The 11,978-nt window shown below is 45.7% G+C and overlaps 1 protein-coding gene across 1 annotated transcript; it reads left to right on the forward strand.

Moving 5' to 3' along the window:
- The first annotated feature begins 5,568 nt into the window (after nt 1-5,568).
- Nucleotides 5,569-10,989, forward strand: LOC124079507 (transmembrane 4 L6 family member 5-like). The gene is made up of 4 exons (XM_046425097.2): nt 5,569-6,056; nt 9,384-9,437; nt 10,406-10,542; nt 10,749-10,989. Exons 1-4 carry the CDS (start codon nt 5,886-5,888, stop codon nt 10,912-10,914), a joined length of 528 nt encoding a protein of 175 aa, XP_046281053.1. The 5' UTR covers nt 5,569-5,885; the 3' UTR covers nt 10,915-10,989.
- The last annotated feature ends 989 nt before the right edge of the window (nt 10,990-11,978 follow it).

The following is an 11,978-nucleotide window of genomic DNA, read 5'->3' on the forward strand; positions in this document are numbered from 1 at the left end:
TGTAGACAGTCCTGGAGGAGCCACCAAGAGATAAACGTCTAAGGGAAGGGGAAGGCAGGGATGGGAGGCTCAAGTCTCTACAGAGCTTTGCTTCTGAGTCAAAGCATGTCCCACCAGACCCTCCCTGCCTTCGTAGCTGAGCAGATGTTGGGGACACATCACTACAAAGGTCCAAGCAGAAGGAGCAGCTGATTGTGTGGGGGGTTATCAGAGCAGGATAATAATAGGCATGGGGGTGCAGAATAAATGTCTGGAGCCAGGCAGTGATGTCACCCCTTGAGTTATCTGTGCTCCACAGGAAGGAGATGTCTGCCAGAGTTTCCAGGAAGAGACTATCTCCCAAATTAACAAGTGAATCCTAACACACTATCCAGATTCCCTGAGACACCCTCTCAGGCACACCTGGAAAGTAGGTTTTGAAGAGCTTCTTTATAAGCCCTCTGTTTTCCCTGATGAGCAGAATCACAGCCTCCGGGACAGGATTCCCCTGTGTTTCACCATCCTAGCAAACAATAAAATGACTTTTCCTTTTTCTCAAAACTGTGTCCTCATTATTAAATTGGCATGAATTGGCATAGGAGACAAAGACCAATCTTTGGGTTACATTATTAGTTTCATTTGTGCCAACTGGAGGAAAAAGGAGGTGGGACGGCATAAGGTGGACTTGTTGAGGGACCTGCTTGCTTCTGGCAAAGTCCTCACTCCCTTTCTCATTTCCACAGGGCTCAGCTCACTGAGCCTCCCTCCACTGATGGGCAGGTCATTCCTGCTTGCTCCAGGACCCCAGCCTGGCTCGCCCACCCCCTGCCTCCTTGGAATAAACTGCTTGAAGTCCACCCCAACCCTCCCTGTTCAGAGTATGCCCTAAACAGCAGCAGTGTGTGAGGGCCTCCTGAGCTTGGTGTTCTGTGACCCTGTTTGGAGCCCTCACTCCCCACTTATTTTTGTCACAGGTACTGAGCTACTAACTTGCACAGGAAATACAGTGGTTAACAAGGCAGATGTGATCTCCAGGGGTGGAATAGGCAATTTTAAAAGAAGTAAAGGATTATTTCAATTGATGCTTACCACATTTTATTTGGTAATTTCATTATTGACTCATGTTCGACACTGGAGATTATTGAACCCAGGGCCTCACACATGTTCTGCCAGTGCTCTACCACACCATTGAGCTACACACACCCACATCCCTTTTTGTTGAATTTTGGGACAAGTATTGCTAAATTACCCAGGAGGGACTCCAATTGGGATCCTACTCTCCCAGCCCCCCAAGTAGGTGGGACCCAGTATGCACCACCACACCTAGTTTACTAGCACCTTTTCATCTCAGCCATTCTTTCTGGCTCTTACTTGCAGAATCCTAGTGATGTCACTGAAAACCTTCCTGAAAAATTCTTCCAAATCCCACAGTAAATATTTCTTCAGAGATCTGTCTCAGTCTTTGGGGTGACATGCTCTCCCCTTGTTTGGAAGAAAAATTTCATAACTCCTACAATGTTTTGAAGTATTACATTATTTTATCCATACAGAGTTACATAAAAATAATTTAATGAGTACTTGTGGAACACACACACACACACACAGTTTTTTCTCTCTTGTCCTCAAAAGAAGTAACTTCTTGGGCTGGGGGTATGGCTCAGTGGGAGGAGGCTTGCAAAGTATGCAAAAGAGCTTATATTTAAGGATTGTTGTTCTCAAAGAAGTACCATGTTGCCAGGTGCAGTGGTGTAAGCCCATAATTCTAACAATTTGGGAGGGAGACTGAGGCAGGAGGGTTGCAAGTTTGAGACCAACTTCAACAACTTAGCAAGAACTAAGCAACATAGCAAGACCCTATCTCAAAATAAAAAATGGAATGAGGATATGGCTCAGTAGTTAAACAGCCCTAGGTTCAATCTGAAGAAGAAGAAGAACCATCTCTCAGACTCAGTAGAAATCAACTTGAAGACAAATATGTGGCCTACTCATGGCCTGCTTTTAGTCCATGAAGACCAAAGGCTGAATCCTATCTTCAGGTCTACATTGGGAAGGCCCACTATTCGGGATAGGACAGTTGCTCTATAGCTCAACATTATTTCTAGTGATCCTGCTCTACCTCTCATCATTTTCACCTCCCACCCATTCACTCCAGAACCCACATTCTCCATCTCTGCATCCCAGTCCTCATGCTCCTTCCTCCTGCACTCTTCCTGAATGGCACTTATCTATGCAATACTCTTGCGGCACCCTTCTGATCATTGGTGGTTTCTACTGCCTCGTGGCTTTTTTCTACTGCCTTCTTCATACATTTCCCAGTCTGGGGACTCCCTCTTCTCTAATGTCTCTCTCAGGTTGTCTCACAGACATATTTCCCATGAATGAAGATCCAGGTAGTTGCTGAGTGATCATGCAGACAGGGTATCTCTGTTCAGCAGGGCTCTCACCTTCAACCATCTCCTAAGTCTCTGGCTACATGCTTGCCTGCCTTGGATCAGCTACATTTATCACTCAGTCTGCTGTGTCCTGCATAATAGAGTTTGTGCTGGGCAGCTATTTCTGTGTAAGGAAAACTCCCACACAGTCTTAGTAGCATACCAACATAAGCATTTATTTCACTTACCTGTGCATGGATTGGTTGGAGATGGGCTGATATAGGTTGAGATCCAACCTGGACCTTTTCCTTGCATCTTGCACCTTTTTTTATCAGTGGGTTAACTCAGGCATGTTCTTCTCATGGCCATGATAGTGGCAAGAGACAACACACAACATCTCCTAAGGCCTAGACTCAGAACCAGTATCTTGTTAATTATGCCCATTTTATTTTCTGCCAATATGGTTTGGAGGTGTATTCTACCTCTTACTGAGTGGGGAGGTGGTGGAGGGACAACTAAATTGCTTAGTAAAGGACATGTTTACAGGGAGGATTGAGCACTTGCAATGAGCAATTCCATTTTTACTACAGATCATACGGTCATACGGCTCCAGGCATGATGAAACCCCTCAAAGGAGGCTATGGAATGAGAGTCTGAGGTTTCTCAGGGAGACACAAGTTAAAAGACTCTGTTTGCAATATTTCAAAGTAACCACTAGGGCTGGGGATATACCTCACTAGTAAAGCACTTATCTCACCCTGGTTCAATCCCCAGCACAACACACACACACACACACACACACACACACGATAATAATAAACAAAAATAACTGCTATTTAGATTTAAAATAGGCCTTCTAGGGGTTGGGGTTGTGGCTCAGTTGCAAAGTGCTTGCCTTGCACATGGGAGGCACTGGGTTCAATCCTCAGCACCATGAAAAACTAAATAAATAAAATAAAGATACTGTGTCCCTCTATAACTAAAAAAAATTTTTAAACATCCTTAAAAAATTAAAATAAAATAGGCCTTCTAATAGGGGAATGCAAAATTTTTGAAGAAAAAGGACAGTAGATATCAGAAGCAGCATTTTAAAACATCTTAAAAGCATTAAACAAGTCAACAGAAGCAAAACCCAACATCAGTTACCACACTGATTGCCTGTGAGTCAGAGGTAACCTGTCGGGCAGTTCAAAGTATTTTCTTTGTTCATGTGTCCTATCATTCTAGAGGTCAATTCGTCATAGCTTTTTCTCCATCCAGCTTCTCTATCTTATAAACAGCAAGAATTCCGCTCAAATTCTGGCATTCCATTTTAGTGGTAAGATTTCTCCACCATCCATATTCTCTCTGTTGTTTCAAGTGGGCCTTTGGGAGAAGCTATATCAGTAGTCCCCAACTGGCTCCCACTTTCTGTGTGGTACCACTTTTTATTGCAAGCACTGTGGGGTCCTTTGGTACTTAGTGCTATCTCATCTCTTCCATGGGCACTACCACATCACACATGGATGTGGGCTAATTCTGCCGGGCCTGCACACTCCTCTTTCTGCCTGACAATAAGCTGGGTCTCAGCCCTCACTGTGAATCCTGGTATCTCTACCACAGGTCCTGAAGCCAGGTTTTAATAAATTAATCTCCGTATGAAAAAACTACTTTTTATATTGTAGTTGACAGAAACACAATTCAAACCAATTCACATTATCCAAAGGTTCCACATTGGGCTGCAGTTCTAGCTCAGTGGAAGAGGGCTTGCATAGCATGTGTGAGGAACTGGGTTTGATTCTCAGCACCATATACAAATAAATAAAAATAAATGTCCATCAACAACTAAAAAATGTTTCTAAAAAAAGGTTCCAAGTTTCATATGTGAATACACCACCAATGTAACTCCACATCATGTACAAATACAAAAATGCAAAGTTATACTCTATGTACAATATGTCAAAATATACTCTACCATCACATAAAACTAAAAAGAAGAAATTAAAAAGTGAAAAAAAAAATGTTTCCAAGGAGTGCAGAGTGTGGTGGGGCATGCCAGTAATCCCAGCATCTCAGGAAGTTGAGACGAGAGGATTGTGAGTTCAAAGTCAGCCTCAGCAATTGAGGGAGGCCCTAAGCAACTCAGCGAGACCCTATGTCCAAATAAAATATTAAAAAAGGACTGAAGATGTGTCTTAGTGGTTAAGAGACCTTGGGTTCAATCCCTAATAAAAAAAAAATGTTCCAAGGAGTGATCAGGTTCCAGGCATGGCTGAATCTGCCAATTCAAATGATGTTGTCACACCTCACTCTCTCTCTCAATGGTTGTTTCCTCTGGATTAACTTCCTGCTCTTAACAGGAAGGGCCTTCCTCAAGGTGAAACAGGCCACAAGCAACCTCATCACCTCAACAAAATCAGAATCTCCTTGACCTCCAGATGGTGAACAAAAACAAGAACACAAATAAATAAATTTTAAAAATAGACTCTTCATGGAACTGGCTTGGATTGTACAAGTATGGCTGAGTCAAATGTTGAGGCCTGAGGATGCTATGTTCTAACAAATAAGGCCTCAGTCTCAATTCTACCCTGAGAAACATGTAGTAGTCTCAAAAGGAGAGAGGATCAATAAACGTGGGCAGGGGATGTGGCTCAAGCGGTAGCGCGCTCGCCTGGCATGCGTGCGGCCCGGGTTCGATCCTTAGCACCACATACAAACAAAGATGTTGTGTCCGCCGAAAACAAAAATAAATAAATAAATAAATATTTTTTAAAAAAATAAACAAATATTAATGAGATGAAATGAAGCCAGGCTCAGTGGCACATGCCTGTAATACCAGTGCATGGGAGGCTGAGGCAGGAGGATCATGACTTAAAAACCAGCCTCAATAACTTAGCAAGGTCTTAAGCAACTCAGTGAGACCCTGTCTCTAAACAAAAGTCAAAATAAAAGGCTGGGGTTGTTCCTCATTTGTTAAGTGCCACTTCGTTCAATGCTCGGTACAAAAAAAAATTTTTTTTAAAGAATTTGAAATAAAAACACAGCTGATGCCTGCTGTCAATCTTTTTTCATTTCTTTCTGGGAGGAACTCTCTATGTGTGACAAATGGAAATGATAAGCCCACTGTACACCTCCTTGTGCTGCCTAGTTTAACAAACATCCCCCTGTCCTAAGGAACCCTTACAACCAGTCAAGAGGCAAGTGGTACCACTCTACCCTTTACAGAGATGAGGCAATTGTGACCTAGAGACATACAATGGCTTGGTTGAGTCTTCAACAGGTAAGGAATTGAAGAGGGATGATGGAGAGGTGTGTGCAGAAAGACGAAGAAGACATTGGCACCAGTGTGTGACTAGCTCTCCCACCACATCATCGCACATCCACCCCCTCTCCTCACCAGCTGCAGCTAGTGATAGGGCCTCCCTTTATCATTCTGATCCTGCCAGTATCTACCACAGCTTTTCTCTGACCTGTACTCACATTACAGCCTGTGTTCCTCTGTGGCCAGGAACACTTTCATTTTATTTCAGGCTCACTTTCATTCACTGTCTCACCATGAACCCAAGGAAGTGTGCCCACTGGGTGGGCCTCTCCCTAATATCTCTCTCCCTAGTGTGCATCGTGGCCAATGCCCTCCTATTGGTGCCTGATGGGAAGACCTGGAGCAGTGACCAACTCAGCTTGCAAGTCCTGCTCATGCCTGGCTTCATCGGCGGGGGATTGATGGTGAGGAGTCTATAGAGTACAGGCCAGTCATCGGGATATGGGCACCACTGAAAAGGATTGTGAATGGGAAGGAAGGGGAGATGAAAAGGACCATGCTCCAGAGGGGCGGCAAGTGCTTGGTGGGGAGTAGGAATGTACAAGGTGCTGCCCCTATAAACTCAGCACTCTGGAGACAGCCCTGGAAGAGCCCCCAAGGACCTGAGATGAATGTCTAAAGGAAGGGGAAGGCACAGAGGGGAGGCTCAAATCTCTAAAGAGCTTCCTTTATGGGTCAAAGCTTGTCCTTCCTGACCCTCCCTGCCCACGCAGCTCAGCAGATGTTGGGGACCCCTCACTACAAGGGTCCAAGCAGAAGGAGCAGCTGGCTGTGTCGGAGGTTATCAGGGAAGAGTAATAATAGGCATGGGGAGGTATAGCAAAAAGGTCTGGAGCCAGGCAGTGATGTCACTCATCAGTCACTCTACCTCTCAGCTCAGTGTTGCCCCTCCCTCCCCCTCTTCCACTCACTCTCAGCCCATATTGTGGATGCCCACTCTGTGCTGGGTGCTAAGAACAAACTCAGAAACAGGTCAGTCAGGCAGAGAAGTTGCCCCCAAGGCTTCCTGGAGATGAGGATCTGCTGGAAGAAGTGGAGCAAGACGGGACACAGATTTCTTGTATCTCCTCCTCCTCTCTTTCCCCGTTTAGGGGAAGTTTTAGATGGTTAACCTAGTATAATATTTGTGGGGGGCAAAGTTGAGAGATCTACCCAGCAGAGTTTCCCTCTATTCTGGAGTTGTTTTTTTTTTTTTTTAATCAATTCATTCCTATCAGCACAGTGTGAGAGTTCTAGTTGTTTCAAACCTCAGTGGATTGAAGAGATCCCTCTGGTTCTTGTGTGGAGAATGGATACTCAGACCTTGCCAGCCATAGATGCACAGAGATGAGATTAATATCATGGAGGGAAGACAGTACCTTCAAATAGCCCAGTGGCCATGGTGATGGAAAAAAGTGAGGAGATTTGAGCTATAAACAGTGTTGCCTTCTGAATTTATGGTGACTCTTCTCTTTTCAGGAAGATAGTTAGATGACAGGAAAGAGGACAGGGAAGCTGACTATACAAAAGGAAACAAATACTTTGACCAAAAGTAAAATTCTCAAGGAGGTGGGTGATTTGAAATTTGTAAATGTGGTGTGGGTGTGTAACTCAGTGGTAGAGCACTTTCCTAGCATGGCAAGATCCTGGATTAGACCTTCACCAACACAACACACACATACACTAGTAAATCCAGAAGGCTATTCTAGGTATCTGTGGATCCTGAATCCTCCCAGTAAGTGACCTCACCAGAGAAGGTAAACAGAGGGGTCAGCATTGGCCCTGAAACTGCCCTGACACAGGAGGAGGAAAGCAAAAGTGCTGGTGGAAATTTGGTTCCACTCATCAGGTGCTTCTCTGAGGTTGCTGGGGATGATATAACAGAACTAAAACTCGCAGCCCCTTCCCTGGAAAAGAACAAAATGCTGCCTTGTATGGTGTATGCCAGACAAGACCAACAGGGAGGGAAGGATCAAAACAGCTGTGGAATTCCAGGGATCGGAGATGAACAAAGAACCTGGCCTGGGCTATGAAGACAAAGACAGGGGTGGAGGCAGAGTGAGGAGCCTCAAAGGATTAAGAAACTCTCCTCACAGTAGACTGTGTGGCACATACCTGTATTCCTAGTGGCTCAGGAGACTGTGACAGGAGGATCACAAGTTCAAACCCAGCCTCAGCAACTTAAGAAGGCCATAAGCAACTCATTGAGACCCTGTGTCTAAATACAAATACAAAAAAGAGCTATGGGGCTAGGGATGTGGCTTAAGCGGTTGCGCGCTCACCTGGCATGCGTGCGGCCCGGGTTCGATCCTCAGCACCACATACAAAGATGTTGTGTCCTCCCATAACTAAAAAATAAATATTAAAAAAAATTCACTCTCTCTCTCTCTAAAAAAAAAAAAGCGCTGTGAATGTGGCTCAGTGGTTAAGTGCTCTTGGGTTCTTTGGTACCCAGTACCAAAACAATACAAACAAGAAAAAGAAATTCCTTCCTGCCCCCACCCCCACCAACAATTGAACCCAGCAACATTTTCCCACTGAGCTACAATCCCAGCCCTTTATTTTTTATTTTGAGATAAGGTCTCCTTGTGTTGCCATGGTTGCTCTTGAACTTGCATCCTCCTGCCCCAATCTCCTGGATCTCTGGGCTCACAGGTGTGCCCTATCCCACTTTGGCAACACCAAGGTTAATCTGGTGGGGCATGTATGATGAACTGTGGGGTGCCATGAGCAAGAGCTAAGGGGACTGAGTAGGGAGGCTAAGAACATCTTCCTCATGGAACGTGATTAGGAATTGAATGAGAGAAGAAGGAGAAAGGACTGATAGATTCAGGAGCCATTGAAGCAAAAGTCAAGAAGACTTGAGTTTGGCAAGGTGCAAAAGGGTTTAAGTTTTCCAGCCTAGGTGACCTCGTGGATTATATTTTTCAATTAAAAGGATGAGGAAATCAAAGGGAGATGAATTTGGAAAATATTATGAGGTCACCTCTTATACAGGCTGAATCTGAGCTATAACCAAGACATTTGAGTGAACACATCCTTTGGGCAGTTAGATTTGGTTCTCTAGGCATGTACAGGTAACAGTTGGCAGGGGAATAGCTGATTCCCTGGCAGGAGTGATCTTTCTGTGGGAAAAGTCACAGGAAGAAAAAAAGTTCAGGGGCTGGATCTTAGGAAATCCCATAACCCACATCACAGCATTTGTGAGCATACTCGAGCATATCCTACATCACCAGACCTTCCAACACCTCTACCTCTTCCCACTGATGAAAGCATTTATAGTTAAGGAGCATTTACTCTGAAGCAGACTTGATACCATGCCCACCAGTTTCCATTAAATCCTAAGAACAACTGTATGAGGTAGGTTTTACAAACCAATTTTACCTAGGACAAACTGAGACCCAGAGAAACCAATTACTTCATTGAGTGAAGTAGTGTGGTCCTGACCTTCAACCAGGCCTCCTGATACCCAATCAGAAAGGAACCTACCATGTGCCAAGGTTTATGGGGAATGTTTAATATTGAACCGAATCCTCAAGGAAGCTAAAATATGGACAGAGATAAGGTAGGCACATAAATAATGATAAAGTAAGGTAGGGCCCAGCCATGCTCCAGGAGAGGTAGAGGTAAGGTCTTCTTCATATAGTCTAAAGGGCTGAGGACATCATAGGCAACTTCCAGAGGAGGTGAAGACTTTGAGGATATGGGTTTGGTGCTGGGTTCACAGTATTACAATGACTCTTGTCTCACAGGTTCTGTGTCCGGGAATCACTGTGGTTCTGGCGGCAGGTGGACATCCCAAATGGGTGAGAACCAAATTGAAAAGAGATTCGGCAGGGCATGGTACATACCCCTGTGATCCCAGTCACTCAGGAGGTTGAAGCAGGAGCTTCTCAAGTTCAAGGACAGCCTCAGCAATTTAGGGGATCCTCTCTCATTAATAAGAAATCAAAAGGGCTGTGGATCCCATCCTGGGTTAAATCCCCAGTGAGCCTCCACCCCACAGAAAAGAAAGCAAGAGATTGAGGATTTGGTCTCTAAACTAGTCTCTCCCAGAGCCACAGCAGACTCTACAGAATCCCTAACCACCACGAGTCTCTACTGGCCCTTAGTTTTGCTTAACTCCAACTCCCGGAGATATAGGAAAATGTATTTTCAAGTGCAATTCCACCATACGACCAGCGCACTGGTTTCATTAAAGAGGTTCTTGGCATAAAAGTTAGCTAGTGAGATTGAAATAAACACACAGACTCAGTTACCTTTTTCTACGACCAGGTCCCAGACGGCTCCCCCTCTGGCTCCCACCTCGAACCACCTGGTACGGCAGCAAGGATTACTCAGGGCTAGCAGGAGAGAGAGAGAGGGAGCATGCCAGGGAGTGGCCTTTTATTGGGGAACAAGAAATTCAGGGGAGAATTCCATCCAATGACGGTTGAGGGGGGCAGCACTCCAAGGTCAGGGTCAGTGATTGGCCCCCGGGGTCAGTAGTCAGTCACACCCCCACAAGGACAGGCTCTCGCACCAGGAGAAGGTCGGGAAAGCTCTGACAGAGTTTAGCCAGAGCACCTCAGACCCAAACCGGGAGTTGCCCAGTCACGTGTGAGAATGGCTCCCCACAGCGCACTGTTTCAGGACGGCTTCCCCAGGCCCCCGAATCTCTATTTAACCTGGCTCCAGAGGAGCTTGGTCAGGTGGGGGGACAGAACTAGGCGCGGTGGGGCCATGAGTGGGGAGGGGGCAGCACTATTCAGCCCACCTTGCACACCCGGTCCAGATTCTGCGTTCCTTCTCCTTCTCGGCCTTGGGAATGCTTGGTGCCATCTACTGCCTCTTCGTCTCAGCAGCTGGACTCCGAATGGGACCCAAGTGCTCAAAGAATGCCAAGTGGGCCTACCACTTACAAGAAAGCTCGTAAGGCTTAGCCTGGATTCATGACCCCCATTCTCTGCATCTTGGTGTTCTCATGCCCTTCCCATGTAGGGCGGGGAAACTGGGTGCCACGTTCCTCAACATGGGTCTAACTAACTCTTTGAAAATCCCATTCTGCCTGTGCAGGGGACTGAGGGTGGAGTAGGGCACCGCATTAACTCTTCTCACTTGACCCTTCATGTCCACAGAGGGGCTTACTTGAGCAACCATGAGTACTGGAACTTGTGTGAAAAGCCACCCAATGTGGTGCCCTGGAATGTGACGCTCTTCTCCTTGCTGATGGTTGCCTCATGCCTGGAGATCTTGCTGTGTAGCATACACCTGGTGAACCCTATAATTTTACCCTTTGTCTGAAAGCACATGAAAGTCAATACAAAAAGAAAAAGGAAACTGGCAAGACTGATGTTTTATTCAGCACCAGAGGGGCACATCTTCAGGGTAAAAATGGTGACCCATCATCAGGAGGGACTGGGTTTTATAGGATTTAGACAAACCATGTCATGAGAGGAGTTAGTTTTGGCAGGCCCTTTTGGTGGGAGGGGCCATGTCATGACAGGGGTTTAGGTTGGGGCGGGAGGACAGGTAGGCAAACTTATCCTTCATTCCCAGACTCTGAAAGGGGATAATGAGTTGGGGTGCAATGTCCTCATATCTGGTTACTTCTTGCTGGAAAGGGCACAGTAGGGGATCCCATGTCAGATATCTGGAAGAGGATAAGGAGGTGGGGGGTATTTTAGGCTCCTACATTGTCCTGGTGATTGTGGATTGAGGTGGGGTGAGTAGAAGGAGGGAACTTACACATATTTGTGGGTGATTCCTTCCTCATGGGGCTCAGGAGTGTCAGTGAGTGAAAGAGAATGACTTTTGCATGTTCGTGGGAGGTGGTCTCGGTTAGACAAGTCACTTTGTCCAGAAGTTGCTTCTGTATAAAGTTTTAAAAGCAGGGGAAAAGTTTATTACAAGAACAGTGAGTATTGCAGTAGTTAAAAGAGGGAGAAGCTGCTGGGAGCCATTAGCCAAGTAGGTATGACAATTTCCTTGCCAGCGTACCCCATGTTGCTGACATGTTGCAGTGACATTGAATGTAGGTGACCTTGCTCAAGGACCAAGGCAGATTAGGGTGTTCCCGGTTTTAAGATAATCGTGTTTAGGGCGTTCCCAGTTTAGGTTCCAGGTTTAAGGTTTAAGATTATTCCTGCTGGGAATAGGGCGTATCCTGCTGCCTGAGTTCCCCTTGAGTTCTCACGGGATTCAGACAGTATATTTTGGAGATAGAAGCCCAGTGGAGGTGGATTTGGGCAGAGAACGAGAATTTGGGCAGAGAACGTGGATTTCCCCAGAACGTGATTGTAGACGGCTGGTGTGAGTTCAGGAATAAAGAGTTGCTGTTTGAATCTACAAGCTGTGTGGTGGCTCAT

This window comes from Marmota monax, unplaced genomic scaffold, assembly GCF_021218885.2.
Source record: "Marmota monax isolate L192 unplaced genomic scaffold, Marmota_monax_Labrador192_F-V1.1 WCK01_AAM20220418_F8-fsc00218, whole genome shotgun sequence".
NCBI classification, from domain to species: Eukaryota; Metazoa; Chordata; class Mammalia; order Rodentia; family Sciuridae; genus Marmota; species Marmota monax.

Bases quoted from the DNA above. Each gene is read 5' to 3' on its own strand.
- LOC124079507 (XM_046425097.2), top strand. From the start codon at position 5,886: ATGAACCCAAGGAAGTGTGCCCACTGGGTGGGCCTCTCCCTAATATCT. The intron at 9,438-10,405 runs GTGAGAACCAAA...CACCCGGTCCAG, and splicing joins CAGGTGGACATCCCAAATGG to ATTCTGCGTTCCTTCTCCTT. The intron at 10,543-10,748 runs GTAAGGCTTAGC...TCATGTCCACAG, and splicing joins TACCACTTACAAGAAAGCTC to AGGGGCTTACTTGAGCAACC.